The 25,169-nt window shown below is 42.7% G+C and overlaps 1 protein-coding gene across 1 annotated transcript in view; it reads right to left on the bottom strand.

Annotated features, from left to right (window-relative positions):
* Positions 1-4,161: 4,161 nt before the first annotated feature.
* Positions 4,162-25,169, bottom strand: part of LOC128735700 (protein abrupt) — a 108,567-nt gene continuing 87,559 nt past the window's right edge. The window contains exons 3-6 of the mRNA XM_053830187.1: positions 15,135-15,962; positions 14,424-15,071; positions 6,954-7,146; positions 4,162-6,395 (exon numbers count right to left, since the gene is read on the bottom strand). Of these exons, the coding sequence (XP_053686162.1) occupies positions 6,036-6,395; positions 6,954-7,146; positions 14,424-15,071; positions 15,135-15,889 (1,956 nt within the window). The 5' untranslated portion in view covers positions 15,890-15,962 and the 3' untranslated portion in view covers positions 4,162-6,035. The remainder of the gene's footprint in view (positions 6,396-6,953; positions 7,147-14,423; positions 15,072-15,134; positions 15,963-25,169) is intronic.

Genomic DNA, 25,169 nt, shown 5'->3' on the forward strand with positions numbered 1-25,169 from the left:
GGAAGATCTCATATGCCCTATTAACGAAAAGGGTCATCGAGTCGAATGCAGCAATTACCGAGGTTTCACTCTCCTCAATTCTGCATACCAAATTCTCTCCTAAATCCTGTTTCTCAGACTCAGGCCGTTGCAGGAAACCTTTGTTGGCAAATAGCAGTGCGGTTTTCGATAGGAATGCTCTACGATGGATAAATTCCGGGAAATAAACTTGCAAACTCACCATTTGTTTATAGACTTCAAGGCGGCGTACGATACAGTTAAACAAAACGAGCTGTGGCAGATTATGCTTGAACATGGTTTTCCAACAAAACTGATCAGGCTGATACGTGCTACCCTTGATCGTTCAAAATCAAGCGTCAGGATAGCGGGTGAGACATCGGACTCGTTTGTGACGATGGTTTGAAGCAAGGTGACGGACTATCGAATTTGCTGTTTAACATTGCATTGGAAAGTGCTATTCGAAGGGCAACCGTGCAGAGAAGCGGTGCCATCATCATGAAATCTCAAATGCTCCTAGGGTTCGCCGACGTCGATATCATCGATGTTAACCGCAGAGCTGTGGAAGAAGCGTACACGCATCTTAAGAAGGAAGCTGCGAGGATAGGGCTTATCATAAATTCTACCCAAACAAAGTATACGGTGGCTGGTAGAGCGTGGTAGCGACTGGATAGCGGCAGCCCAAGACCGATTATTGTGAAAACGGCTCTCGCATTCGGCATGGATTCGAGAAGCGGATTGTCGCCGAAAAAGTAAAGTAAAGTAAGTAATCCCCACACAGCACTGTGCACCATCTATCGCGGCCTTAATCAGTCTTGTCAGCTTTCTGGGAAAGCCGTGTTCGCCCATAATTTTCCATTTCTGGATCCAGGCAAACGTTTAATGAATGCAATAACAGTGGCGAAAACCTGGGTCCAAGAAAAGCCCTGGGTCGTCACGTACAGTGTTGTTGTCCCGTCAGTAATAACTCACCCCGCCAGTGTTGGTAGAGGTTGAAATACGTCAATACGCCAAATTTTCAAATAACAACTGAAGAGGCCTTCGAAAATCTTTGAACGTATAGGGAGAACTCAATTCTATAGTTGAAAGTTTTAAAAACAGCAATTTTAGTCTAATCTCAAGTTTTTAGTCTTGACCTTGGAATGAGGTCATACATATATTAATATTTTTTTGAAACGATGATTCTACAATTGATGAAGGGACGGTAGGGGAAAGAAATGAAAAATTTCTGGTGAAGGAGGGGAAGAGCGGAAAGGAAGGGGGGGGGGGGTATTGCAGTACCTTGCAAGTCGTAAGGGCCGGCATAGTGTCGTCGTCCTGAAAGTAAATAGTAGTTAGATTAAAACTTCTCGCTCGGTGGTAAGCTGAAATTGATGCAGGAAGCGGCACAATATGTGTCGATAACCCAACCAAAACGCGTCGCTATGCTTGAGAAGTGGATTTTGCGGTCTCCTTTTGTCCAGCGCCTCTATGGTTCAAAGGTACAAGTACAAGCGAACCACATGCCCTGGCGGGTGTTGTGGGTTCGAATCCGGTTATAATCTCAGATTACAGCTTGGTTCGACTCATGCACCTTCCAGCATTGGACAAAAGGTAGGAGTCAAAATGACTACTTGTCAAGCATAGCTACCAATACCCCCCCCCCCACCCTCCTTCCTTTCCGCTCTTCCCCTCCTTCACCAAAAATTTTCATTTCTTTCGCCTACCGTCCCTTCAGCAATTTTAATTTTTTCAAAGGAGAAATCTTGAAATGCTTAGCGAATTTGACAAAAGTACAATTAAGAATATTGTGCAACCGCGGCTACGAAGTTGAAGATATTTGTTTGGTTCATTTACGAGAAAAAATGAGAAGAAAGCATTTTTGTGAAGCTCTTCGGAAAAGTGGAGTATTCTGGATAAATGTCAGAACTTACCCCGGTAGAGGAATTCGTTCGGTTACTAGTGCAAAGTGGGTTGGTTACCGTCGAATTGTTGTACCGGACAAATTGCAAACTTTACGAAGCTCTAGAGCTGCTATCGGAACACATTTCATCTATCGCCAAACTGGGATTCGAGTCATTGTATTGGTCAAATTTCAGAGAGAATAACCAATGACTGTAGTACTCTGCCAGACGTTAAGATTGTTTTGATAATGTTATAGAAAAACTGCGAGACTTACTAGTATCAAAGCTAATGGAATAAATTCAGAAGCCGAGCAGACAGAGGAACCAACTCAACTGGTTTTTCAGTATTAATTAAACATAAATGTCAGTACCAGTGAACCGCTCATTAAAAGTTCTTAAACAAGGATTTTCCTATCGCATGGATAATTTAGCAGTCGGTATAGTACGACCTTTTGCCGAAGATACCGAATGAAGATACTCTAACTCCAGAAGAAATGACACGATCAACACCCCGCTTTTTAAATTTTTTTTTTAATAAACTTGTCAATAACTTATGCCAAAAGAAATTAAGTAGCATCGATTGTACAAAAAATTCTGAAATTTTAAATCTTAAATTTATTTCTCAAGTGCAAAACCTTGGACTTAAACGCTTTTCTAAGACCTGATCCTTCTTTATCGACAGACTTTATCGCAGCCGGCTGTAAGAGTACAGGACAGTTACGGGGCTTGTGCAACAATCCTACTGTGCGAAAAAAAAACGAAAACCGAGACAGAAAGTGACAAAACTGAGGCAGAAAAAAAGGAAAAAACGGACTAGAAACACGGGTAAATGGAGAGAAAAGAGACGAAAAACGCAACAGGAAAAGAAGAGAAAAGAAACGGCGGACAAAAAATAAACTTAAAACTGGCAAAAGAAAAACAAACGAAAAAACGAGACAAAAGACGGGGGAAAAAAGAAAAAAGTGGAAAAGAAGAAAACGTCAGCTTGAGAGAAATTGAGACAATAAAGAAAACACGAAACACATAATAAGAGAAACTAAAAGGGAAAAAAATAATAATGAAAAAAACGCAATAGCAATAAAGTTGAGAAAAGAAGAAACCATAAAGATGAGGATAACCAAGACAGAAGAAAAAAAACAAACATTGCGACCAGAAAAAACAGGGACAGAAAGTGACACCGGAACAGGAAAAACGGGCTTGAAAACGACGAAAAACGGAAAACATGAACGAAGAACGAAACAGAGAAAAACTGTTTCGGAAACTCAGGATAAGGGCACAAAAACGGGACATGAAAAGAAAAGAAAAGGAACAGAGAAAGAGGAGACAGTGAACAGAAAATAGCAGAAATAAAGTGGAAAAGAAGAAAACGGTAGGAAAACAAAAAGAAAACGAGCCAAAAAACGAAGACTGAAAAGAAAAAAAAAGGAAATGAGAGAAAAGAAGGAACAATTATAAATAAAACGGAAAAGAAGAAATTGAGTATAACCGGGATAGAAAATGAGAAACAATGGGACAACAAATGAGAATGAGAAAAAAACGAGAGGGGAAAGAAAAGAAAAATAGAGAAAAAAATTAAAACGGAAGAAAGAAGGATAAAACTGAAGCGAAAAATAGAACGCGACAGAAAAAGAGTAAAAGTAGGACGTAATAAGAGGAAGAACGAGACACACAACGATGAAAAACAGGATAGAAAAGGAGTTGAAAAGTAAAAAAAAAACGGAAACCTGGACGAAAAACGGGACGGGAAAAGAAAACTGAAAAATGAAAGAAAACACGTGACAGATTGGGAGGGTAAACGGGACACAAAAAAGAAGAAAAACGGAAAAGAAGAAAGCGTTTCTCCAGACAGGGAAAAACGAGACAAGAAACGGGACGGTATAGAAACCAAGGGAGAAAAGAAGAATAGTGAGAGAAAAGACAACCGATAAAGGAAACGAGGAAATTGTTTATCCTCTTTGTGGCGATTTGATTATTCTTGATAGCGTCTTTTGTCGTTTTTTAGTCTTTTCGGCGTCTTTTGATCGGACTTTCGTCGTTTCTTTGTCTGTTTGTTTTCCACTGTCTTTTGCGTACTTGTGAGAACTTTTCCGTCGTCATCTTTTCACCAAATTTTTGGCTTTTCTGTTTGCCACAAGTTCGTCAGCTTTTTGTCATCAACGTTTGTCGACACTTTTCGGCACGTAAGAAGGCTAAAAGCTCAACCCTTTCATTCAAATGTTCTTCATCTTGTTCATTTATTTAGTTTTACTTTGTTCTTTTATATAATTATCCACATAGTAGTAATAGTAGTAGTACGCAAATCCTGTGTGTTTTGTTTTTGTTTGTTTGAATCGATCGATAGTCTATATACTGATAAATACACATCATCATCATCATCATCATTTTGTTTTTTTTTACTTGGACACGATTACATACTTCCGACATAGTTACGACGACAAAAAAAGAAAAGCGCAACGGACAGACAGACAGACGGACAGACGCCGACAGAACTGAACCCCAAACAACAACAACAACAATAACAAGAATAGGAAACTTTCTTCCTTGTTCCTGTTTTTTTGTTTGTTTGTTTGCTGCTTCTGTCTTCTGTCTTTCCCTATTTATCGATCCTTCTTCTTTTGTTTTTTTCCTTAGTGTTGTTCTAGTTCTTGTAGTAGTTAATATTTTGTAGTTTTGGGAAACCATTCAGGCACATTTTCACTTCTCTTTTCTCTTCTTTTACGTTTACCTTTTTTTTTAAATATGTTGTTTGTCTTTACACATCGCTTCTCTTTTATTCTTATTTAGTTTGTTTGTTTGTTATCTTACTCACGTTTCTTTACTATCATCGTAGGGGGAGCGGGGGTGGGTGATTAAATATGTGCTGCTCCTAGCTTCCTCCGGACCTGCTCTATGCTATGATCCATTCCATCATCAAATATAGATAGTATGTATGTGTAGAGTTATTATTTTAGCTAGTAGTAGTTGTAAGAGTGATTGCACATTCCGTTTGCTCTCTGCGTTGTTTAGCAAAAGTAGAAAAAAAAAAGAAAAGGGAAAAAAAACTAAACAAAGGAAACTTGTTTTGTTCCGTTTCCCCGTTTGTTTTGAAGAATCTTTCGGCTCATATTTTTTTTTTGTTTGTAGGTTTTTCTGAAATTATACTTGCTAGTTGCTACTAGGGGTGTGTACGCTACTGATTTGTGTTTGTGTTGTAGGTGTGTTTGTTAGTGTGTTTTATTGCTCTCCTAAAATTAAGAATACCGTTTTGTGTTTACTTTATTCAACTATCGATTGTTGATCCAATCCTGCACTGCACTGAGATGAAAATGATCAAAGTAGACCTGGAATGTGATTTTTCTATTCGTTTGATTCGGACACCTAACTATCTCACAGATCAGTCGATTTTAACGCGCAGAAGTATAGGAAACTAAAACCAATGAAATTAGGTGTAATTTGGCTACTCAAAATAGCTTCTGCTGGTGGAATATCAATGGCAGACTATCTCTGTTCTGTTTGTGTGGGTTTGTATATATAAGTATATGTAATTTTTTGTTTTATTTAACCGATTTAAACTAGCCTAACCTCTACGAGATGGCATTGGTTCTATATAACAACAGACCTTTCTCCTTAGAAACAAAAAAAATTAAAGTGAAAATATAAAATAAGCACCTTTTTCCCTAATCCTAGGCAGATGGATGAAGTACGCAAGATTCTCACTAATTAAAACGAAAGCCTAAAACGCTAGTGGAACTGTTAAAACCTAACGCTTTAAAGTTTGTTGGTATACACAATTATTAATCCATGGATGGATGGAACTAAAATTTAGGTTTTAAATTCTGCTATAAAATCCGTCCCGCTGTCACAATAATTGTTTTGTGATCATCGCTAGGAAACTGTTCGGTTTCGTTGGCAACGAACGGAACCAGCATGGTTGCAAGAGTGGCATGCTTCGATGATGGTAGCAGGCCTTGAAACCATGCCGGGAGAAGTCTACGAACTAAACATAAAATATTTCACAAATAAATCACATTTAACATTTCCGTGCCGCCTTTTTTTCCACCGCCACAGGCGGACAGGCCGGGCAGATTCTCTGCCCGCCACCCTTTCCACCACAACACCGTACCACCTATTAGTATGCTATAAAAAGGTTGGACATTTTATGGCATGCACGGCAAATTACTGCGCGGCAGCAGAAGTGGACGGAATAGCGCTCAGTGCGTTCGCTAGACTGCCACTGTTGCCGCCGTTGCTGTTGCTAATGACACTACTACTGCTGCTGCTGCTGCTACTGCCGCCGCCGCCGCCGCCACCGGTGCCGGTGCTGGTCGCAGCCGCAGGCAGGTTTTTCTTCAGTGCCGATATGCTGATCTCCGGTTTGATCCGCAGCTGCTGCTGCTGCTGCTGCTGTTGCTCCACGTGGGAGGACATTAGCGACATGGTTGGCATCTGGTGGTGGGCTCGGTCGTCATCGGAACTGGTATTGGCACTTAGAACGGCCAGGGAATCATGATCGGATTGTGCCGTCACTTCCTGGAGCTACAAGCATAAATACAGAGCACAGACACAAACGGCATTGGATTAAAACAACGTGAACCCGCCGGGCTACTGCCTCCGGATGGCTGACTATCTACGACTACTGATAGTACGGGGCTGGCTGCCAGCCCCAATCTACCCAATCTACCGGGTTCCTACTACGTACAACACAGCGCTGTGTACTGGAAATTCAGTAATCTACGAATCATTACAAAACAACGATCCCTCCTCTTTCTCGTACTCCTTGCTAACTCTAGCAAAAACCCTAAGCGAAGTGTTCCACAGTCTCGGCCAGAACGTTGCCTTCCTTTGCCTGCGCTCCGGTTACGGAACCGCCGGAGGCGGCGGTGGCGTCCGTATCGTACAGACGACGGGCGAAATCGACACCGCCTGCTCCGGCGTCGATCGACAGCTCATGTCCAGCGCAGCTTCCTGCTGCTGCTGCTGCTGCTGCTCCAGACTGGGAGCCGCAATCGGCGTAACCGTAACCGGAGTCGAGGCTGCACTGGCGGCAGCCAGCAGCTTGCTGGCAACGTCCTGCTGCAGCCGGACCATACTTACTTGCTCCAGGTAGCTGCTGATGGTCGAGGGGGTGGTGTGCATCAGTTCGGCCGCCCTCGGCAGACTGATGATGCCTCGCTGCAGCATGTTCATGATGTCGGTGGTGGTCCCCACGTTGGCAGCGGCACTCTCGCTTGCCGCCGCCGCCGCCGGCCACATGCTGTTCATCCGCGAGGCTGCCATGAAGGGCCCCCTACAATAGGAAAAAAATAAAAACGAATTAGAACACAGTAGTAATGCTATGTTATTAAAGTACAGTGAGAAAAGCAGTGAGCCCATAATGCTGCCTTGGGGTACGCTCGATTTGTTTTAAAATGGTGTAGATTAACAGGAATTGAACTGCAGCGAACGTAGCGTTCGACCTAGGAGCCCCACCCACTCAGTAAAGTTTTGTGAAGTCGAGAAAGTGTTCGTAACGGTATTCGATGGTCAATACGATCAAACGCTGCCTTCGAATCGGTGTACACTACATCGATTTGGGCAATGTGCGTGATGCCATCGTTCTAATCAAACAAAAACCACCCTGTCTGTTGCTTGTGACTTTCGGAATGCTGACCACCACAGCATTGCCGAATTCCTTGCCACTATTGACTGGATTGGTGTTCTCGACGGAAATAATACTGACAACGCTGGATTGACTCTCTCGTACATAATTGTGTGCCCAATCGGTCGCCAAGTACCTAAGGTAGTTCATTCGCTAAAACGGATTGATTCGCTGGTTGACCCGCAAGCTAAAGACAAGAAAAAAAGGCAGCGCAACAAACACACAAACAAACAAACAAAAATCAATCATATGCTATTGAAATTGCTAAATTAGAAAGACCTCAGTATCAGCAGCAGTGTATTGCGTTGGTTCAGTTCCTATCTTGTAAGTCGTAAACTGACTGCCACAGTTGTAGATTTCTAACCAAATGCATTCCCGGTCTCGTCTGGAATTCCACAAGTCAGTCACTTGGGACCGTTAATCTTTCTGCAGTACTTCTGAAACATGAAAAATGCTCCATTATTCGCATTCGTCAACCTGTGATATTTAACTCCCAGCTCGAGGTAGCCAAATTCGCCGATAAGGTCAATGCGGCAACCCCAATGCGAATACCAGCTCGCGATCGTCCTGCTAAACGTCGTCGCGGTGACTCGGAAACCCCGAATAAACCGACTACTGGCACTAGACTCGTTGAGAACCCCGAAAACCTTGTGGTCAGCACCCCGCCTAAGCTATTCTGGGTGTACCTCTCGCGTTTCCACCCTACCGTGACCTCTGATGAAGTTGTCGAGCGGCTTGTTCGAGATGGTTTACAAAATCAGGAGCCCGTTCGTGTAATTTCACCGGTGAAAAAGGGGACCGACCTTCAATCGCTCAACTGGCGTACAAAAATGCGGCATTGAACCCAGATACTTGGCCACAGGAAATAGTATTTAGGGAATTCGACGATGCGCGAACGAATTCAGCGGTACATGACACTGGGACGCACTGTTGTTGGTATTATGGATGCCCCCGACCCCCGCCACCGTAGTCGCGCTATTGCTGCCAGCGTTCATCGGTCGTTCCGGTCCTACGCGTGAGTGCGGGGAAAGTGGCTTCTAAAATTCTCTTCACGGCAAGTACACATTTGTTAATATACATCCGGCGACTGATTCGTACCGTGTTTCCAGTACTACGCATTTGCATGATCCGACATCGGTCCTTACTGAACGATACGTTGATGACGACACTCCAACTGCTGAACTGACATTCCACCAGAACGACCGTGACCTCAGACATCCGCATGTCTCCTCGCCCAACGTGACGCACTACAGATGGAATTATGGACGCCCCCGACCCCCCCGCCGCAGTCCTGCTGGTGGGTGCAGGGAACAGGGCTTCCAAAATCGCCTTCCAGGCAAGTTTGAAATCGCTGATCCCAGCCCCACTGTTGATCCGGTCTTCGCTTCTAGTTCATCGCCACCGAGCCTCTCCAAACTCCATCCCATTCAGGTCTATTACCAGAACGTTGGTGGTATGAACACGAGTGTTCCTTACTACCTGCTAGCATGCGCCGACAGTCCGTACGAGATAATTGTGCTGACCGAAACCTGGCTTGACAACCGTACGTGCTCTCGGCAGATATTTGGGCCGAACTACGAAGTCTTTCGCTGTGATCGAAGTGTGCTCAACAGCCGCAAAGCTACGGGAGGCGGAGTCTTGATTGCGGTCCACCGCCAGTTGCAGACCTTCGTCATCGAAAACGTCGAGTGGTTACCGGTCGAGCAAGTATGGGTAAATATCAAACTTTCATACCGTATACTATTGTTGTGTGCCATCTATGTATCTCCTGACCGCATCCGAGACCCGGTTATTCTGAATGCACATATTAATTCAGTTAACCTAATAGCATCGATGGCATCTGCGTCCGATGACATTATTATTCTGGGTGATTTCAATCTACCAAGCATTAATTGGTGTGAACGCGGCAACGGATACCTGTATGCTGACATGCGTCAAGGATCTGGGGATACTGCTCGACTCTAAACTTACATTCAAACAGCACATCGCGTTCATCGTGGACAAGGCCTGCAGGAACCTTGGCTTCATTATGCGCATCGGCAAGAACTTCAACGATGTTTACTGCTTGAAAGCTCTTTATTGTGCACTAGTCGGCTCCAACCTTGAATACTGTGCTCCAGTTTGGAGTCCCTACTATCAAAATGGAATTAGCCGAATCGAGTCAGTGCAGCGGAGATTCATTCGCTTTGCTCTTCGAAGACTTCCGTGGAATAACCCTTTCCAGCTGCCAAGCTACGAACAACGCTGTAGGCTCATCGACCTAGACCCCCTTCATGTTCGTCGCGATGTAAATAGAGCAACAATTGTCTCTGATTTATTGACCTCACGAGTGGATTGCCCGTACATATTGGAAAACCTTGATATTCACGTCCGGAGTCGTACATTGCGCAATAGACACTTTCTACACGTGCCGAATCGACGGACTAACTACAGCAGCTTCAGCACGATTATCGGTCTCCTACGCCACTTTGACCGTTTTTACTCCAGCTTCGAATTTGACGTCAGCCTTAACCTGCTGAAAAATCGTTTTTTATCAATAGCGCGTAGTTTTTAGGTTAAATTACCATTTGGGCCACACGGCCTGTTGATGTACAAATAAACAATTAAGCTCAATGGCACTAAAATCTAAAGTATCAAACAGGAGAAGGATCTCAGCCTTATTTTAGATATTCAATCATCGTTCGGACGTCACATTTCCTATCATTGCGGACGTAGCATCCGGAACTTTGGGTTTCGTCTTCCGCAACGCTAAAGGCTTCACCAACGGGTATTGTCTCAAGGTATTACGTTCGTTCATTCGTTTGTCTTTCGAATACGGTCCCATTGTCTGGCATTGATATTACCAAAACGTGATGGCAAAGATTGGGTCGATTCAACGTCGCTTCTTACGCTTTGCTCTTCGTCATCTATCATGGCGAGATCCGTTCCCATTGCCAAGTGACAAAGGTCGCTGCCGATAGAACCATTTGGAAACGCTTCTGGTGCAAGAAAACGTGACAAGAGCTTTCTTTACCGACGATATGTTGCAGCCTGGTAAATGGCCGGATAATGCGGAATATAGACCCCATAGTGGTCGTTAGCCTCTTATCCAGCAACTCCGATCCCGACCTCCTCATGGTATGAGGCAGAATACGAGTAACCTTAGCGGAGATCGGGTAACCAACCCCGGTGGAAACTAAGGTCGTACACTAACCGGGAAGGAGGTATAGTGAGTCTCGGCACTATAAGATGGCAGCCCCATCGCGAGACTCGGTAGTGTTGCCCCAGCACGGCTACACACCTAAATTCAAAAACTAACAACATTCAAGCATATTCGGAGCGGAATATTCGGCATCGACCTAGGCGACGGAACAAGGATGACGAATGGAGACTCGGTACTTGGAACTGCAGATCGCTAAATTTCGCAGGTTACCAGGGGGTGCTGATTCAACAGCTTGAACCCCGCAAACTCGGCATTGTAGCTCTGCAGGAAATCTGTCGCAAAGGAGAGAAGGTATGGAAGATCCGTGGCGGAAAGGCCCAGTTTTACCAGAGCGGTGGCGCTACCAACGAACTGGGAACGGGTTTTGTGGGGCTGGGTGGAATGCAGGATCGCACAAAGGTAGATCCGACGATGAGAAAAAAACGTTCTACGCGAGGCTGGAGGCAACGTACGACAGCTGCTCGTCACAGGACAGCAAGGTCGTCATCGGGAATATGAACGCCCAGGTCGTCAGGGAAGAAATGTATAGACCGGTGGTAGTACTCCATAGCCTGCACACCGACACGAACGATAACGGCCAACGATGTATAAACTTCGCAGCTTCCCGAGGCCTGGTGATCCGAAGCACCTTTTTCCTGCGCAAGGATATCCACAAAGCCACCTGGAGATCACCTGACCAACGTACTATGAACCAAATTGACCACGTTCTAATAGCGGGCCGGTTTTTTTTCTAACATCACGAACGACACGTCAAAGCCGCCCTCCTCGGCTGAACGTCAGGCAGCTAGATAACCGGCAAGCTACCGAGAACTACGCACGAAAACTGAATGAGGCACTGGCTTCTTCCGAGGAGTCAGGTGCTTCAAACCTCGAAGACGGTTGGGGCAGAATATGCTCGGCCATCGGAGACTGGGCACTAGGTATTGAGCCTCGGAGTACACAAAATGATTGGTTCCATGGGGAATGCCAACAAGCGGTGGAGAGGAAAAATACTGCTAGAAAAACTATCTAAGTATTGTCACTAGAGAAAACCTGGCCAAATACCGACGAGCTAGGAACCAGTTGACCACGATCCTGAGGAGGAAAAAGCGCCAAAAGGAGGACAGAGATCGTGAGGAATTAGAACAACTATTCCGAGCTAATGACATGCGCAAACTTTATGAGAAAGTGAATCAAACTCGGAAGGGCTACACACCAAAATCTGACATGTGTAGTGACGAGGGAGGGAATCTAATTACAAACGAGCGCGAGGTGGTCGACAGATGGAAGCAGTTCTTCGATGAACACCTCAATGGCGAAGTCGCAGAAGGAGGCGGAACGGAAATTAACCTAGGAGCGCCCATGGAAGATAGTAATATCCTAGCACCTGATCTCCAAGGAGTCAACCGAGAAATCGGGCTGCTGAAGATCAATAAAGGCGCTGGGAAGGACCGCCTACCGGCAGAGCTTTCTAAACATGGCGGACAAACGCTAGCAAAAGCTCTACACTGGGTTATTTCGAGGATTTGGGAGGAGGAAAAGCTACCGGAGGAATGGATGGAAGGAGTGGTTTGTCCCATCTACAAAAAGGGTGATCGGCTAGACAGCTGCAACTATCGTGGTATTACGCTGGTAAACGCCGCCTACAAGGTATTCTCCCAGATCCTGTTACGCCGGTTGTCACCGATAGCACAAGGTTTCCTAGGGAATTATCAGGCGGGTTTCATGGAGGCTCGCGCAACTACGGACCATATTTTTACTATCCGACAGATCTTGCAGAAATGTCGGGAGTACAACGTTCCCACGCATCACATCTTTATTGATCTCAAAGCAGCATACGATACAGTCGATCGAGACAAGCTATGGCAGATAATGCACGAACACGGTTTTCCGCACAAACTGACGCGACTGATCAGAGCTACATTGGATCGAGTGATGTGTTTCGTACGCATCTCTGGGACACTCTCGAGTCCCTTCGAGACGCGGCGAGGGTTGAGACAAGGTGCCGGTTTACCCTGCGTGCTGTTCAACATCGCTCTTGAGGGGGTGATCCGACGAGCGGGCATCGAAACGAGAGGCGCGGCTTTTGCCAAGGGTAGCCAACTTCTAGGCTTTGCCGATGATTTCGATGTCACAGCCAGGAACTTTGCGATGGTGGAGGCAATCTACGCCAGACTGAAAGCGAAGTCTAGGAGAATTGGGCTAAAAATAAATGCGTCGAAGACCAAATACATGGTAGGAAGAAGCTCAAAGGAAACAAACGCGCGTCTCCCACAGATGGTAATCATTGACGGCGACGAACTAGAAGTGGTAGAAGAGTTCGTGTATTTGGGATCGCTGGTGACCGCGGACAATACTACTAAGGAGATCCAGCGGCGCATCCAAGCGGGAAATCGGGTCCACTTTGCCCTTCGTAAAACGCTACGATCAAGAAGCATACGCCACCACACGAAGTTAATAATGTACAAAACCCTTATTAGACCGGTAGTTCTTTATGGACTTGAAGCCATTTACAAACTCGTTGTCAGCATCAAAAAATGCAGTCGATGATCTTTCATCGATTTCGTCAATTCGATGGTAATATTCTCAATTGAATGAACCATGTAACGAATCTTGGTATTCTACTAGAGCCTAAGCTTACTTTCCATGCGCACTACAGGAGGGATTATTTCCAAGGCAAACAGACAACAGGCAGGAAATGACTTTTTAGCATCAGCGAGCCGTAGAAAAGTTTGCACAGATCCGAACCGAACGATTTAGTCTTCGTAGGCTGTGTATTGTTGAGCGTCTCGACACAGGCAAGCCGGCTTCAACCTGATAGTGCCGTCTAGCACGTTGGGCCCCCGGCACCTTGGTGGTGGGGCTTTTGAAAAGAACGGATTGCAGAGTCGTCTGGCATCCTTCCGACGTGGCCGGCCCACCGCAGTTTTCCAACTTCCAATAGCTTCCAATAGCAGAAATGCGATGAGGGTTAGGAGAAAGCGGCGGTTTATCCTGCATACTTTTCAACATCGCTTGATCCGAAGAGCGGTCATTAAAACGAGAGACACGTTGTTTAGCAAAAATAGTCAACTCTCAAGCTTTGCAGCCAGGAACATACAAATACATGAACCATTTGTGGTATATTTGTGAAACATCATCACGGGGGTTCGCGGACAAAAAAGGTTAGGAACCACTGCGTTGAGGCATAGTTAAAATGCAAAAGTAATTGTTTTCGACCAAATAAGATTATCAAGCATTTAGGCATGTTTAGCGACATGACACCATTCAGCGAGAGTTTCCACCTGTTTTTTTTTTTGCAGAAAAACTGTGTCGTCGTTCGTATACAGCAAGAATAAACGCGACCCAAGGTGGCTTCCTTGTGGAACGTCAGACCAAACTGAAAACGGAGACGAGATATGATCACCTATTTTAACAGACGCGACTGAGAAGAACGCTGTAAGCAAACGACCGGACCGTGTCGAACTGGGAAGAGGGTTCCATAGAGCTTCCTGCAACGCATCAAAACGACTGACGGCTGAGATTCCAATATGGGGTTTCCATATTGCGTTGTGATAGGCATCCCGGATCGCAACTGCTACTATGAACACCGGTGTTCCAACATTAAGTTTCAAAAAACTTGAAAAACGGCTGACTTATAAGCGTGCAAGACGTAACCACTTTTCGTTACATGTTCATTTCTCGTACTTCTAAAGTGCACCCCAATATAGAAAACAAAAGCCTAGTTCTAGACGTTAAAACTCACCGATAGGGATGCTTCAGGCACCCGTACGTCTCCCGGTACCGTCCGTAGAGCGTCCCGTAGGAAACACCCAGCAGCTTGGCGGCCTTCTTCATTTCCAGCGTCTTGTTCTTGATACCGTCCATCACCCGCTTGGTGAACGGTTCCTCCCAGAACTGCGGCCGGCGGCCCTTGGTCAGATAGTCGTTCATTTTGACGACATCTTTCCACTCCTCCTGTTCCTGGGCGGTCAGAAACACCGAAGTGGTCTGATCGTTCGGACTCGGTGGCGATTGGTCGTCGTACTCGAACTTCGCCCCAATGTTAGCCATATAGTCCTGCGGCGTATCGGGTCGTTCCAGCTTCGGAATCAACTTCCGCGGAATGTGGGTATCCTCGTCGAACTCCATACCGTGCAGCGCTTCCGGTGGAATCGTTCGACTCTGCTGCTCCAGATAGGCAGCCGCAGCCGCCGAGTGTTGCTGCTGCTGGTGCTGGTGCTGGTGCTGCTGCTGTTGCTGGTGCTGCTGGTGGTGGTGATTTTGCTGCTGCTGTTCGTCTCGATTGGTTTGCTCGTTGGAACTGTCGTCCATCATGACCGCCACCAGCTGCGAGCTGGACGTGAACGGCGTAGAACTACCGGCGCCACCCTCAACGTGCGAGATTTTCGGTCTGCAAAACAAAAAATTAATAAATAATTCTAACCTAGAGAGGGGATGCAACCAGGTAACTTACAGCTGTTGGAACGTATCGTATTCTTCGTCCAGCGGAGGTCGACCACGTTTCTTCTTGCTGCCGAAGTAGTTGATGGGCGAGGCGCAGTTGGCGGGATTGCGCGGCGAGCCCGCCGCCAGCGGCGTCAGCAGTGGCAAATTCGGCGAGTCCGAAATGCGGCTCTCCAAACTACTGACCGTCAGCGGAGTCAGCGAGGATGCCGCTGCGGCTGCAGCCGCCGCTAGCGAATGCTGTGGCGCCAGCAGCTTTTTAGTTTCCACAATTTTAATACTGTTATTGTTGTTATTATTGTTACCGGCAGCAGCGTTACCGTTTTTCACGCTCATACTGTTGTTGTTATTGTTGTGCCCGCTGGCATCGCTGCCGGCCGTGCTGCCATTTTCGTCATCCCGCCAGCTAACCTCGGCCAGACCCTTGATGCGCAGCTCTTCGGCCGTCTTGAGCAGCGACGCCAACGACCCGTGCTCGACGTTGATTTCGCCTTTGTACATGAACTCGATCAGGCACTTGATGTCCTCGAATTTGGCATCGCGCATGATGATGATCGGATCCTTCTCCGTCGTGCTGCAGTTGGTCAGCAGCTGGTCGAAGTAGGTACTGCAGGCGCACAGCACCACCCGGTGCGCGCGGATCGTTTGGCCCTCGCAGGCCAGCGTTACGTCGCAGAAGCACCCGCGATCGAGCAGCTGGGAGAACATGGTCTGCAGGTTGCTGTGGTGGTACTTCCACCGGAGGCAATACTGTTGCGGTAGCATGACGGTTCGTCGCGTCCTAGTCGGAATAAACGGTTCGTTCGGGTGGGTACAACACAACTGAGAGATGGGCGATCTGAAAGTAGAACGGGAAAAAGAGAAAAGTTTTTTAAACACGGTTTTCCAACGAATTTTTTTTCGGTTTCTCAGAAAAGAAATAAAAACTCTTATCGTGCGCTGGAAATTCAATATTATATGGTATACAAGGGTAGTGTATATTTCCATCACCCTGCCCCTCTGTACCGGTGCTTGTCTGCAGTTGGCCGATTTTTCTTTTTATATTGGATTTTCCCCCTTTTTTGGAACGCGTCCGAGCAACCGAGCAGCGGGAAACACGAACGGGATATGACATTTTTCCTGAGACCGGTTCTCGTTTTTCATATATTTTTTTCTATCGTCGTTTCATTTTTTTTTTGGGATTTCAAGCATACGATTTTTTTCTGCTGCTTTGGGCTGCTTCTGTCGGTTTCACGCTGGTGTCTCCAAGTCTCCGTTCTCTTGGGCTCTGGCTGACTGTGTGGCTGGTGATAGGTATTTTTTTCTTATATAATAAAAATTTATGACAGAAAAATCGATACTTGGACGCTCTGGAGGACGAACAGCAGCCAGTAAACGAGGGTCCATTGTGGAAAAATTTACATTCAATCATAATTTGAATTGATTTGAGAAGAGTTTTTGAAACTAATGGAAAGGCACGTTTGTGGTGCGAAACAATTTCCATTAACGCAACGGAAATTTGATGCCGAATTGCGAACTTAATTGAATCAAACACAACATAATGCTACTTACTGTCCATGATTCCGAAAATACCCAAGAAATCGTGTCTTTTGCTGTAGAAATTAAAATTCTGGAGCGAAAAAAACTTGATTCCAACTTTTACAGTCTCAGGCACAGTTTGACGTTTGTTATCCGTTACCAAGGTACCAGCTCTGTTTGGTTTTTTCTTCACTTCAACTTTACGAAAATCATGGCCAACATGATGACATAGATCTTTTTTCATTCCTCAAAAAACTTATTCAGTTTCATTAACATGCTGCTGGCTGGCTGAGGCCAATTCACGAATATTTTTTCAAATTGACGCATCTGATGCATGCGTAGATAAGTTTTTTCAGGAACTAACCGTTACTCGGATTGTTTTTTTTTCGCATTTTCTATACTGTGAGGCGCTCTAATTTCATGCGGCTGATTTTCGGTGCCTAATTCCGAGCAACCTCGTGCTTTAAATCGACAATCTCCCAGCAAAACATACGTTCATATGTTTAATGCAAGGTGAGTTAAAATAGGTGATCTAGTTTTCACAGTTTGTAGAACAGAAGTGCGCGGAACGATTGGTTAGCAACCATCGGCGTTGTTTATACATTCAACGGTTTCCGCTTTGAAAATTTCGGTGATCGTCAAGGGTAACCCAGCGGGGGTGAAAAACAAATTTGAACATCAGAAAACCTCTCTTGACTAACCTTGGTTTAATGTTCAACCAAATATACTTTTAAACACTCGTCAAATGTGTTACAGCGAAATACGATGGCAATACGTCGGATTTAACATGAAAACACGATGAAAAGATGGGCATTGGTGTCTTTTGCCCAAAAAACACGACAAAAAACGACTAAAAGATACTTTATACCGTCACAAAGGTGACGGATATCTACGACAGGACGGCGTAAGAACGACGAAAAGGCAGTAAAAAGACAAAATATTTATATTGTATTGACATCAGAACAGACAAGAATCGAAACAACGACAAAGGTGATAATATAATGACAAAAAATCGAAGAAAACGACTAAATGTTGAAGAAAATACGCTAAAACAGATCACAGAAAAGCGGCAAAAAAGAGACAAAACATACTAAAAAGAAAAGGAACAAGTAAAAAGACAACTAAAAACGAACAAGACGACGCAAAACTGTCAAAAAAAGTGATGAAAGGACAATAAAAAATAACGAAACGACTACAGGAAACAAACGTTGACAAAAAAACAAAGAAAAGGCGACCAAATTACGATAAAAAGACACCAAAACAACAATAAAAATGGCAACAAAAAGAACAAACCGCAAAAAGGATAAATAGATGATGAAAAAACAACAGAAATACGACAAAGAAACGAAGAAAGAACAAGAGATGACAAAAAACCGACGAAAGAGCGACAAAAATATGACGAAAGGATGAAAAAAAGATCTAGAACAAAGCTATAAAGAAAAAAAGCTGCGAAATAACAAAAAGGCACCGATGAGATAACAATATGGTGACCAATGAACGAACGAAAAGACAGCAAAAAAGACGACGGAGAGGCGAAGAGAGACGGCACAGTGATGACAAAGATGCGTTGAAATGATGATGAAAGAGTTACGAAAATATGGTTAAAAGAACCGTGCAGCAAGAACAAAAAAAAAAATGACAAAAATCGTTAGAAAAAAGCGACAAAACATGCTAGAAAGGTAACAAAAAGATGTCCAACATGTGACAGAAGACACAACACAGAGGCGGTAAAATGACAACTAACAACGAACAAGACGACAAAAAAATGACATAAAAGCGATGAAAGGACAATAAAAAAAACTGGCTAAACAACGACAGAAAACGGTGCCGAAAAAACGAAGAAAAGACTACAAAATAACGACAGTAAAAACGGAAACAGCCGTCGAAAAAACAACAAAAAAAGTAGACGCAAAAAAGAGAAATAGATGACGAAAATACGACAAAGACACGAAGAAAAACCAAGAAAGAGATGACAAAAAACCGGCAAAAGATCAACAAAAAGACAGCAAATAGGCGACATAGAGACGACGGAAACATGGCAAAAGGTAATGACAAGCAGACGAAAAGTCCATTGAAAAAAGATGAAAGACGACAAAAAAGCGATGAAAAACCGTCAAAACAGACTACAGAAACCAGCTAAAAAGCGACAAAAAATGCCAAAAGCAGGCATCGAAATCTAAGTCGACAGTCGACCAAAATACGAGGAAAAGATTACAAAAAGACCATAAAAAGATAACAAAAATAAATTTTATAGAAAACTATAAAATGACAAAAGGGCGTCGATGAGATAACAATATGATGGCCAATGAACTACGAAAAGATAGCAAGCAGACGAGAAAAAGACGACGTAGAGACAAAGTTGCGTTGAAATGATGACGAAAAGGTTACGAAAACATGGTGAAAAGAAACGTTCAACAATAACAATAAAAAATGATAACAAGTCGTTAGAAAAGCATAACAAAAAAGAGTGACAAAACATGCAAAAAAAAATGGCAACGAAAAGATGTCAAACATACGACGGAAGGCATAACACAGACACACTAAAAATGACAAAAATGTGATGAAAGGACAATAGAAAGAATAGCGAAATGACGACAGAAAACGATGACAAAAAAGCAAAGAAGACACCAACAAGTCAACAAAAACGGCAACAGCCGTTCAAAAAACGACAAAAAGAACAGACCGCAAAAAGGATAAACAGATGATGAAAACACACAACAGAAATACGACAAAGAAACGAAGAAAAAACAACAAAGAGATGACAAAAAACCGACGAAAGAGCGACAAAAATATGACGAAAAGATGACAAAAAAACCATAAAAAGATAACAAAACTATAAAGAAAAGAAAGCTGCGAAATAACAGACGATGGAGAGGCGGATGACTGATAAATGATGACAAAGATGCGTTGAAATGGTGATGAAATAGTTGCGAAAAGATGGTAAAAAGAACAAAAAGAACAACAACAAATGACAAAAAGTCGTTAGAAAAAAGTCGTGAAAAAAGCGACAAAACATGCTAGAAAGATAACGAAAAGATGTCCAACATACGACAGAAGACACAACACAGAAGCGGTAGAATGACAACTAACAACGAACAAGACGACAAAAAAATGACATAAAAGCGATGAAAGGACAATAAAAAAACTGGCTAAACGACGACAAAAAACCATGCCGAGAAAACGAAGAAAAGACTACAAAATAACGACAATAAAAACGGAAACAGCCGTCGGAAAAACAACAAAAAGAGCAGACGCAAAAAAAGATGATGAAAACACAACAAAAATAAGACAAAGACACAAAGAAAAAACAAAAGAGAGATGACAAAAAACCGACAAAAGATCAACAAAAAGACAGTAAATAGGCGACATAGAGACGACGGAAACATGGCAAAAGGTAATGACAAATAGACGGAAAGTCCATAGAAAAAAGATGAAAGACGACAAAAATACGATGAAAACCCGTCAAAACAGACTACAGAAACCAGCGAAAAAGCGGCAAAAAATGCCAAAAGCAGGCGTCGAAATCCAAGTCGACGGTCGACCAAAATACGAGGGAAAGATGACGAAAAGACCATAAAAAGATAACAAAAATAAATTTTATAGAAAATTAAAAAATGGCAAAAGGGCGTCGATGAGATAACAATGAACAACGAAAAGACAGCAAGCAGACGAGAAAAAGACGACGTAGAGGCGGAGAAAGACGGCACAATTATGACAAACATGCGTTGAAATAATGTGGAAAGAGTTACGAAAAGATGGTGAAAAGAAACGTGCAACAAGAACAACAAAAAATGACAAAAAGTCGCTAGAAAATAGTTGTGAAAAAAGCGACAAAACATGCAAAAAATGGCGACGAAAGGATGTCGATCATACGATGGAAGGCACAACACAGAGGCAGTAAAAAGCAACTAACAACGAATGAGATGACGCAAAAACTGGCCTAAAAGTAATGAAAGAATAATAAACAAAACGAAACGATGACAAAAAAAACGAGGAAAAGGCGGCGACGACCACGAAAAGCACCCAAAACAGCAGCGAAAAAGACAACAAAAACGGCAACAGCCGTCGAAAAAAACGAAACAAAAAGAACAGACGCAAAAAAAACACGAAAGTTGTGTCGAAAAAATGGTAATAAAACAGCAAAAAAGACTACAGAAATATGGCAAAAAGTAATGACAGGCAAAAAGCCCATCGGAACAAGACGAAAGAAGACAAAAATACGATAAAAACCGAGAAAAAAGCGATAATTTATGACAATAGTTCTCTGAAGAGACGAAGAAATAATGTAAAGATAGCGAAACTATGAAGGAAAGATGCCAAAACAACAGCAAAAAGAACAAAAAATACGACAAACAATGACAAATACAGCAGAGAGATGACGAAAACGAAAAAACGACAACAAAAAGACGGCAAAAAGACATCGAAAAAACAACACTAAGACTTACAAAATAGTAACCAAAAAATCGACAAAGAAAAACACACAAAAAAAGAGACGAAAAGACCTGAAATTAAATAAAAAGAAAGTAGAATTCAATTGGAATAGTTTTCTTTCTATTTAATTTCAGGTTTCGTATTCTACTAAGACGCTCCAAAAACTTCAGACAAAAAGACGCTTGAAGGTGTCGAAATGGACACGGAACAGGCGACGAAAATAAAATGAAAATACGAAGAGGATAACGAAAAACGCACAAAAACGCCAAAACTGGCAAAAGGCCATCGAAAATTTAAGAAAAATATGACAAAAAAAGGAAAAAACAACAAAAAAGTGACAAAAAACCGACGAAAGAAAGACAAAAAGACAGCAAACGGGCGACAAAAAAACGACGAAAAAACGATAATAAAACAGCAAAAAAGACTGCGGAAATATGCCAAAAGGTAATGACAGACGAAAAGTCCAATGGAAAAAGACGAAAGAAGACAAAAATACGATAAAAACCGCCAAAAAAGGGATAATTTATGACAATAGTTCTCTGAAGAGACGTAGAAATAATGTAAATAATGTAAAATACGACAAGGAATGACAAATACGATAAAGCGACGACGAAAACGAAAAACCGGCAACAAAAAGACGGCAAAAAGGCATAAAAAAACAACACTAAGATGATGAAAGATGTCAAAATAGTGACAAAAAAAGTCGAAACAGACATAAAGACCTGAAATTTATCTAAAAGAAAGCAGAATTTAATTGGAAGACGCTCCAAAAACTGCAGACAAAAAGACGCTTGAAGGTGTCAAAATGAACACGGAACAGACGACGGAAATAAAATGAAAATACGATGAAGATGAACGAAAAAACGCCCAAAAACGCTGGCAACTGGCAAAATGCCATCGAAAAACTAAGAAAAAAAACAAATATGACAAAAAATCATTTGAAAAGCATCAAAAAGGCGATAAAATACGTAAAAAAACGATGAATATAGGATACAGGATAGGCGACAAAAGAATGGCGAAACAAGGGTAAAAACAGCATTTTTGTTGTCTTTTTTATTAGGTTTTTTTGTATGTCAAAAGGGCATGAGGGTTGAAGGTCACTGCTACAGTCTTGAAGATCGTCTTTTGTGGCAGTTGGTTGTCTTGATTGTTTGTTGTCGATGAGAAAATGGTACCAAAAAAAAGTGTTGAAAAGACAACGATATCGTCCACAAAAAAACGATGAAAAAGATGACAAAAACAGACGAAAAAATCGACAAAATGACCATTTTATAATGAAGGCAACGAAACAATAGCAAAAAAGAGGACAAAAAACGGTAAAAATCCGTTGAGAAAAGTGATGCAAAATGCAAAAATGGAAATCAACAAATGACGAACAGACCATGAACAGCCGACAAAAATATGCCAGAGAAATGGAAAAAAGACGGTGAAAACTCATCGAAAAAACTACCCAAAGATAGCGAGAAAACCACGATGAAATAACAGCAAAAAGACAAGGACGAGGTGACGAAAACACAGCGAAAAGATGACGAAAAAGTGATGACAAGTAGGCGAAAGGCCGATGAAAGCAAAAGACGAAGGACGACGAAAAGACGCTAAAAAACGCCAAAGAAGTGACAAACAACAATGTCAAAAGAGACCAAAACAGAATACAAATAAGGACTAAAAGGCACCATCAAAAATGCCACAAAAGACAATAAAAAATAACAGAAAATCATAGACATAGATCTCACTCACTATTCCGATGCTTGATTTGGATTCATCCAGTGCATGTCAGTTTAGTCGCAAAAGGTTGTTCAAGCATTACCTGCCGTAGCTCGTGTCGCTTGATTAAATCTTACGCCGCCTGGAAATCCACAACCAAACAAACCATGAATCTGTAAACTGCACATTTTTGATATTTTGCAGACTAAATGTTTGATCCGTCGTGGAGCAAACCTTCTCGAAAACCAGCTTAACATCTGCCGATAAAAGATTCCGCAAAGGATCCAGTCCGAAGAGAATTAAGTAATGTTCTAGGATCTGCCTTTTTTTGACCGTGAACTCCTTGATAACATATGACTTTATGTGTACCAATTTGTTGGTAAACACTGACCAAAATAGAGTAGAACGAGTTACTTCTTTAGAAACCCCAACCAAATATTTTTCATCATCAGCATAAACCAGAGTGGCTCGCGCTGTTTCTATTAGTCGTCTCCGTTCAACTTAATATTAAGTTAATAGTTAACCAAATAGTGTGGTTTTGCATTGCGACCAATATTGTGACCTAATGTGATGATACCGTCTAAGTTATTTTTCGGTATTCCGCACTTCGTTCTTTTTACAACATCGCCACCGGCGTGCCCACTCTGGGACACGCTGAGCCATGTGCCACACCTTTCCTTTAAAATTTAATGTAAAACAAAGTAATTTCTGTTATCCAGAAGTTCACAGTTAGTAATTAAATTTGCCACTATTTGTCCAATAAGTGAATTATTTAAGTAAAAATAGTTCCATTTTTTCTACTTTTCTGCAATCGTTTGTTTTATCTTGCTCTCACTTTTCTGCCATTTCCTTGCGCTTTCCTCTTGTCTATCGTTTGTTCTTTTAGTGTTATGTATTTCCTGTTTCATTGTTTTACGTCCAATTTCAAGTCCAGCTATGAATGAAATGTCAAGTTTCAAGCCTAATTTATGCTTAACTTCAAGTCCAAATTCAATTCTAATAGCATGCCTAACTTGAACACTGATATCAGACACATACAACACACAGTCGAAACGTATGAAAAAATTACAGTTTTACATTAAATTTTTAAAACATTTAATCCAATTTATATTCATTTTGAATTTTTAGTCCAATTTCAAGTTGACTGATGGTGGAAAACTCTAATGGAAAATCGGAAAATTATGTCTGTCTGTCATATGGAAATTTTGCAATAGTTTTTTTTCTAGTTAGTCAATTTCTAATTTTTTGATGATAAAATTTTCATGATAAGATTTTTCTTGTTTTTCCAAGTTATGGCCGACAAACTCGGCTTTCCTGACTTCAAAAATTCATATCTCATGAACCGAACAGTGTAGACTAAACAGTCTGGTCGTATCATCATAAAATTAGTATCAAAATAAGCGGAAAAGACTGCAGAATCAAAATCTAAAATAAAAAAATAATAAAATATTCAAAAGTTTTAGTCGTTTATGTCCCCTTAAAGGTCAAAACCTGACCATTTTTCGAGAAAGATTTTTGTTACGACCACCTGTTTTGGCTATGTTCCAGTAAGACGTAGTCCTACGTAAGCAAAAAACGAAGGTTTTACACAGCCATGAAATATTTACCAGGTGCGGGTCCCTGAAGCGCGATTATGTTTCTGCGTAAATTCCCTCCGCGCCCGTCCGTCACTCAGTATAGTGAGTAGTTGACGTACCTAGTACAAAAGCACTCGAATTGTTGTGAGCTGCAATCTATTCAAATCATGGCGGCGATGATTATTGCTGCTGTCATTAGTACAAGCGCACGGTGAAAAGTAACACAATCGGAGAAAGCAACCGATTGCTTGGATCAGAATATAATATTCAAAGCCCCTTTCAAACTTTCCTACGTCACCACCTACCCATCGAAACGAACGATGACAGCCAAGAGCTACCTCTCCTACCAGCAGAAGCGCTTACTTTGCCTTCGCCATTGTGTGTGTTGCTCGATTTCGAAAATAAAAAGTTGAAAATAAGACCGAGCTCCTTCTGGTGAATTTTTTTTTATCGAAACAGCTTCTCGGTGGGTCGGGGAATTGGAACGGATGGGAAACAAGAACAACGCGCAGTACATAAGCGTATCGTAAAACATTAATCATCTCTCCGCGTTTTATTTTTTTCCTCGAAAAATACTTTCCACCACTACCACCGAAACGAAACGAAACGAAACGAAACAAGGCGGTTGGGCCCTAAAAGCAAGTTGAGTTTCAAAAAATAAAGAAAAAACCGAACCGAAGAAAAATCAGCGACAAAAAAAGATCCCCCCCGCCCCACCCGAACGGACCGAAACGGAAAAGCTACTCTCGTCGACCCCCCTTGCCCTCCCAGGACCTACGACCATCCCACCGGGAGGACAGCGCACAGCTCAGCGG

This window comes from Sabethes cyaneus, chromosome 1, assembly GCF_943734655.1.
Source record: "Sabethes cyaneus chromosome 1, idSabCyanKW18_F2, whole genome shotgun sequence".
Taxonomy (NCBI): domain Eukaryota; kingdom Metazoa; phylum Arthropoda; class Insecta; order Diptera; family Culicidae; genus Sabethes; species Sabethes cyaneus.